Here is a 7,321-nt window from a genome sequence, read left to right on the forward strand (position 1 = left end):
TCCTGGCTTTATCTTTTCTAGATCCTATTCCAAAATGAATGTTATAGTGAAATGTATTTATTCATATTGGGATGAAACCTAGGATATAACTCCAAGTTAATTTAATTTTCAAAGCAAATCTCATTACCATAGATAAAGGCTTTGTTTCAAAGACAGAGAATTAGAACTAATGCATTTTGCTCGGGTTTGAGCATTTCATTTGGCTTCTTTAAAAGCTTAATGTTTAAAGTGGCATTTTCAAGATACAATAATACTGACAAAGGAATAGCTGATAGAATGATAGAATAACATCATGATAAATCAACTGACAATGAGACAAAACACCCAAGTGGGGAAAAAGACTCATCTGTTGGCGTAAAATCTATATTTACCATAGTTTCAAAACCAGGTAGACATAGCTTGTGTTTTTATCTGAACTGAGGATTTTGAAATTTTATGTTTTAACAAGATCTGGCTCATGTCTCTATGGATCTTATAGATGTAATGCAATTGGCAACTCTGACTCATGACTTTGTTTATACACTTATGCTTCACATCAGAAAAGCTATTTTCTCCCTATAGCTTCTAAGAATGGCTCTCAATTATAGACCTAAGTCTGAATCATGTCTCTGCTTCCCTTTTCTAGCTTACGTCCATCTTCCTTCTTATATGTATCCCCATTATGACATCTTTCAGAGTCTATCAGGGACATTGAATAGACATGATACATTTTCCTGACTTGAAAGTATGAAGGAGAAATGCCTTCCAATAAGAAAAATTATGCATATGCATTTCTTTCTCCCTTGCCAATGCATGGCAGTAAGGAAATAGAAATGTGCTATTATTTAGTAAGACTTCTAGAAAAGCCATTCCCTTTGCCTCAGCAGCCCATATCTGGCTATTGATTTTATTCTTGTGGTCAAACATTACCCTTCTGTCTTCTTATTAATCATGATCATTGTCATTTTCTTCATTGTCGTCATCATCATCATCATCATCATAACTAATAACATACCTCACTGCCCTCTCAGATATGGTGTAGGGGTGGGTAGATAAAACATAAGTATTCTAAGGAACCATATTAAACATAAAATTTTATGGAAACACTAAGGAGAGATAATTGTTTTTGTCTAAAATAATGGGGAATGTTCTATATACAGGAAAAGCCAAGATCCTAAGAGTAATGAGAATTGTGGGAACTGTTAGATAATTGGTCTGTTATAAATTGTCTGTGTAAATAAAATTTATGAAAGAGTATCAGGGTTCATTAAAATGAGGATATAAAGGGAGAGGGAGGCAAAACTCAGTGAAGTCCACTAATAATAGAGTCTTAAATGATATCCATATATTTCCCTTTTATTAGTCTTTAAACATCCTGTGTTCAGGTCTTCAAGTAGTGGATAGATCTCAAAACATGACCATACTTTACTATACTTGATATTCCTCTTATTTATTTATCCTTTAGAATAATGGGAAATGTTACTTCCAAAAGGTGACATCCCCAGAAGAACCAGAAAACAAGTATGTGTATGGAAATGATTGTTCATTCTATATGGTTACTTAAAGTAGCAATGGCAAAATGGATATTTTATTACTCTCTGTACTTGTATCTCCTTTTGAAGAATTATTTCTAGAAAATAATAATAACTGCTGTTAAACAGGATGCTCATGAACTTGAAACAATTTTTCATCTCTGGACCTCTCTATAAAGCTTTCCATGAATAGCTTAATAGGAAATAATATTTTCATTTGTTGGAAACCTGTAGTATTTTATCTGTACTTCCTAATGTTACTTAACTCTTAATTACTTTACTTCTATGTAATATATAGCTTATCCTATATAATAAAAGGGTACTATGCAAATTGACCCTAACAGCAGAATGACTGGAAATGACTGGTCACTATGACACACACTGACCACCAGGGGGCAGACGCTCAATGCAGGAGCTGCCCCCTGATGGTCAGTGCGCTCCCATAGGCGGAGCTCTGCCCAAGGGGTCCCAGACTGCGAGAGGGCACAGGCCGGGCTGAGGGACCCCCCTGAGTGCACAAATTTTTGTGCACCAGGCCTCTAGTATCATTATATTTTACCAGTAGTCCATTGTGTGATATCATGTACAGTAGGCTACCTGCCGCTTCCACGGGAGCCAGCGGGAACTGTAGTTCACTTTTGGGAGCTGCACGGTGCCCACAGGAGCCACACCACTTCCGCGGGAGGCAGGAGGGAGCCTTGCTGCTTCTGTGGGAGGCGAGCCTGCCGTCTCCTCTCCGGGCCTGCACTTGGCCGCGGAGGCTGTGGGCCGGCCCCCGTCCCTGTCCATGTCTGCTCCAGCTCTGGGGGGCTGGCTCAAGGTGGGACATGGTGGCTTGCTGGCCCCGCCCCCCCATCCCTGTCTCCTTCTCTGCTCCGGGCCTCACCTGCGTGCGCAACCTCCTCCTGTCCAGTCGTGACCCCCAGCGGTTCTCAACCTGTGGGTCGCGACCATCGGAAAACACATATAGCATATCAGGTATTTATATTATGCTTCATAACAGTAGCAAAATTACAGTTATGAAGTAGCAACGAAAATAATTTTATGGTTGGGGGTCACCAGAACATGAGGAACTGTATTAAACTGTCACGGCATTAGGAAGGTTGAGAACCACTGCCTTACGGTGTCCTGGCCTCATTTGCATATTTCATATATAGAGAGAAATATAGAGATAGAGATAGAGATAGAGATATATAGATAAATATTCATGTAACATCTAATCTCCTTACTGAAAATTTTTATGGTAGCACTCAAACCTGTGTCATCTTTCCACTTCTCAAAGCATGGAGGAGTTAGTATTTTGCATATAGTTCAGACTCCAGAGTTATTGAATAGCTAAGTGAATAAATGTATGAATGAGAAGTCCCACTGAAAGCTGATTCTTGTTACTCAGAGGATTTTGTTTCAAATATTGACTTCCAAAGCAATGATCACAAAATTAATATGAAATGGGGTGAATATGAAAATTGTTTTCAGGAAAATCAAGCTTTGAACTTAGTTCTGTTGTCTCTTTTGGAAACACCTTATAAATAAAAAACATGTTTTGTCAAAATTCTGATGTATTTCTTTATGAAATGTGTTCTTAGCTGGGTATATTCAGAGGTGTAGCATTTAAAGAAGAAATGAATTCAGAATTTAGTTTTTATGCTCACATTTGCTAATAATAAAAATTAATCAAAACTCTAGGAAAGCAAACCAATTAAATTTCTAATAAGCAGAACCAAAGCAATGCATGGACTGTGACAGAACATCTAGAATATTATACGTTTCTCCTCTTATAAAATATTATAAACATTTCATAATGCATTATATTAAATTAAAGTATAAGATAAAATGCAATTGTCATTTAAAATATATATTAAAAAATTAAAGCATTTAAAATATGTATTTAAAAATTAAAAGATTAAAAATAATCCAATTATTAGTGATTGGTTCTTATTACAGTATTTTTCTGATTCAGAATAAGGATAAACCAAATAGTTAAAAAGTAATTTCTTCAGACTATTAATTACATTTTTGTAATGTTCAACAATAACACCAAATTTTTTGGTTTGTTTCTAATTGAACAAAGAAAGTATCATCTTTGACATGTGCACTTTATAATTCTATTATCTTCTGTGTTAATTTCAGATATGTCAAATAAACAATAAGAATGTTTAAACAAGAGGAAATCAAAATTTTCTGATGTGGTATTAGAGCCTCCTTTCACAATATTTAAAAATGAGAGAGGCCTGAAAATGTGTAAAATGGCATGTTTTATGCTGAGATTTAATCTTTACTTTGGGAATAGGTATTTAAAACCCAAACCAAGGATTTTGGTGTAACCATTGAATCTTATATGAGTCCTGGTAGACATTCATACAAGTGAAGCCCCTCATTTGTTCTCGTATTCATTTCCAATCACACTCTTACTTAAGAGCAAATAGGGAATGTGGCAATAATGTCTGACATTAGTTTTCTTTATGAAACAGAACACAAATGAAAGTTTTCAAAAGTTGCAAGCAACATGTAAAATTAAAGCTATTAAATAGACTAGTTCAAAAGAATTCCAAATTGAAATAAATACTATACTTGTTTCCATTTTATAATAAAAAGACCTAAAAACTTTTTAAAGAATATTTAAATGTCTAGAAGATTTCCCACAGGCTTAACATAAGTTTAAGTAAAACATACCTTTAAAATTTGGTCTGATTCTTGCGTCATATCCTGATGTCCTTCCCATTAATTTGTCCAAGAAATCTGAAGGAGATAGGGTCTGCGAAGGTTGTTTTCCAGACCTGGAGTCATGGTCTTTGCAGAAAGCTGCCCTAAACACATCATTAAATCTTTTTAGCAATAATTCCATTCTCATCGCCTAAGAACTAATACAGAATGTTTTGTAAATATATTTGATATGTTACTAAGAAGAAAATAAATTACAAACTCTTTAGTCAACTTCTGGTCTAGAGTTAACTTTAAATGATGAGAGGTACAAATTCTGAGTCATGTCTCCTAAGTTTTTAAACTTCAGCCATACATAAGATGTTTAAGATGAAACAATATGCATAGTTTTAGAGTATAGATTTTATGGACATATAGTTGACGTTATTTCTTTCTAGAGTCAACAGAGAAACGAAGATGATAACTTCTAAAATTTAGGTGATTGTCTTAAAATCATTTCCTCATGAAAAAAGATTCTTCCAGCATTTTAGCCCTTAAAATAAGTCCTCTACTTTTTATAAGAAATATAGACAGAACAAAGTAAGCATGAACTAATTATCCCATTGCTTACTTCCTCACCTGCTAGATTCTATTCCAGCTATCAACTATTAATACTTTTCAATGTGATGTCTAAAAGAAAATCTTCACTTGGAAATTTAACTTCATTCTAAAATAGGTCAACAATGAGCATGCCTGTACTTCTATTATTGTATCAGTTGTTATTTATACATAAGCATTTAAATTGTTAACTGGAATAAAGTATTCATAGAAAAGAACTTCTAAATTATTTTCTTTTGAATGATCAAAAATACTGAACGTTGGTCGGAAAATTTTGATTTTCCTTAAAGGGATTATAAAAAAAAGCATATTTAGTTTTTAGTAAAAATGAATTATTTCACAATATATAGTGGTGACTGAATGTTAATTTCTACCCTGAAGAAATTTTATAAGCTTTGTTTTTAATGGTTTACGTCTTGTTAATTTTATAACTAAAAAAATTACCACATTATTTCTAGTTTTTCAAAGAAGTAATATTAAATATAAGTGCAAAGATGATGCAAACATTTGGTAGGAGTTAAAAAATTGATATGATCATCTAGAAGTACTCACATTCCTATATGCAGAATCATCTGATTAATCAAGTACTATTTGATTATGATGGTGGTGGTGGTGGTGAAGGTGAAGATGATGATGATGATGATGATGATGATGATGATTCTAATAAAACCCAGCCTACAGTTTTTCTTAATCATAGTAGGAGGTGTGAACCTGAAAGGAACGTAGTGGGTTTTCCCAGTACTCAGAGCATTGCTGCTATATGTTTCATTTTTCTTGGTTCTGTGAAAAAATACCATAAAATTTGGTGAAAATTAAATGAAGAGTTCTACACTTTGTTGTATGAACATCTCCTATCTATCTTTCATTAGGTTGGCTATTTTACTTATTAGTAATAATCTAATATTTTGAAGTATCAATTGATTGACAATTTTTAAATTAGGTAGAAAATGCAAGCATGCAAATAATGATTTCTCACTTCTTTTAATTATTTATGGTCTATTTCACATGCATATATAAATACAAAGATGTCATTTTAATTACATTTTGGTAGGCAATCAATTTCAACTATACTGAACAGTAAAATATAGTGGCAAAATGAGATTTGAAATGTTACTGATGTTTCAAAAAATTTCCTGAATTGTAGTCCTCATAGTATGCATTTAGTTGCTGAAATACAATAGAAGTCCCAAGTTGGCTAAGAATTAGGGTTTTTTTATATCTCATATAAAATGAGCATGATCTTGGCAAATTAATCCAATCACTTCCACCACATGATCCTTTTAAATGACTTCCAGAAGAATTTGAAAGCAAAAAATTCACCATTACATAGAAATTTAAAGAGCATGCAACTCATCAGACTACTTGAATATCACATTGGCTGTGAAAATATGTTGAAATGCATAGAGTGGGGTTATATATCATAAAACTTGCCTTTGTGAAAATTTACACCCCTCCCACCATAATTAAGCTTTTTAAAAGAACAAAAGAAATCTAACTCTCTCCCATAAAATTAAAATAATATGGTCTGGGGCATAGGAAATTGAGAAAAACTGTATGACATATTATCTTTCAAACAGTTTTCATGTGGAAAATATCAACATGCAAAGTCTTTTCACCTACCTGAAGTGGTTTGTCTCTAAGAAAAATGCAAACAAGGTTGTCAAAATGTTCACTAGCTGCCGGTTCATTCCTGTTTCTGTGATCTTGTGGAAAATATCCCCGAAATGATTCCAGAAAGAAGCTAGGACAAAGTATCTGTCTATTGTCCAGATTCAAAACCTGGCAGGAATCTAGTTTCCTTGAAAATCAGAAAGAGATTGGGGTTTGTATAGTTTGCTGAGAAAAAACAAAAAGTGCCAGTACTAAGCATCGTGGTCAGATCAAACCGGGCTCGGGACCATCAGTTAACCCAGGAAAGACAAAGCCTTAGAACTGATGATCCCCCAGCTGCTTTTCCTAAATAATAAAAAAAGCTGCTACCTTAATCGCATCACCCTGCAAAGGGGGCTGGTGACAATGCCATGCTGGAAGTCTGGTTGCTGTGGCTTTTAAGTCCTTTCTGTTTAGCAAATCCCCTTTCTCTAGAAAATGTTCTCTTTTTAAAATAAGTTGTAAATGAGGGAGACGAAAGGACTCTGCGAGCTGGAGTGGGTGAGCAAAGATGCTGAGATCCTGTGCTGGAATGAGGGCTACAGAAAGAGACGGAGACGTGATCTTACCCAGCCTATAAATTTCAGCACTAGGACAGCTTCTAGCTCTGAAGTGCGCATGTTTCCTTTTTCAGTCGCTTGGGGCGGGGGTCGGGGAGAGGCATTCAAGAGGGGACATGTCTGTCATTCAAAGGCGAAGAGTGACTGCCCGCTCAGCTAAGGGGTGCTGAAAAGGGTGCGATGACAACCAAGGAAGAGCAGAGGTCAGGGTAGACGGAGTGGGTGAAGGAGAGGAGGGTCTGAGCTCCGGGAAATGCGAGTCTGTCGGTGGGTGGGCGGGACAGGAGTTTGAAGCAGAAAAGAGAAGGGAATGAGGTCTAAGCGTGGGAAAACGAAATTGGG

At 35.2% G+C, this 7,321-nt stretch overlaps 1 protein-coding gene across 2 annotated transcripts in view; it reads right to left on the reverse strand.

Annotated features, from left to right (window-relative positions):
• The window catches only part of GLRA2 (glycine receptor alpha 2), a 179,559-nt gene extending 172,531 nt beyond the window's left edge, over positions 1-7,028 (reverse strand). The window contains exons 1-2 of one of the 2 annotated variants that reach the window (XM_006759065.2): positions 6,390-7,028; positions 4,185-4,318 (exon numbers count right to left, since the gene is read on the reverse strand). In XM_006759065.2, the coding sequence (XP_006759128.1) occupies positions 4,185-4,318; positions 6,390-6,457 (202 nt within the window). In that variant the 5' untranslated portion in view covers positions 6,458-7,028. The remainder of the gene's footprint in view (positions 1-4,184; positions 4,319-6,389) is intronic. The other variant, XM_006759066.2, reaches the window with a different exon arrangement.
• Between the last annotated feature and the right edge of the window lie 293 nt (positions 7,029-7,321).

Source organism: Myotis davidii, unplaced genomic scaffold, assembly GCF_000327345.1.
Source record: "Myotis davidii unplaced genomic scaffold, ASM32734v1 scaffold216, whole genome shotgun sequence".
NCBI classification, from domain to species: domain Eukaryota; kingdom Metazoa; phylum Chordata; class Mammalia; order Chiroptera; family Vespertilionidae; genus Myotis; species Myotis davidii.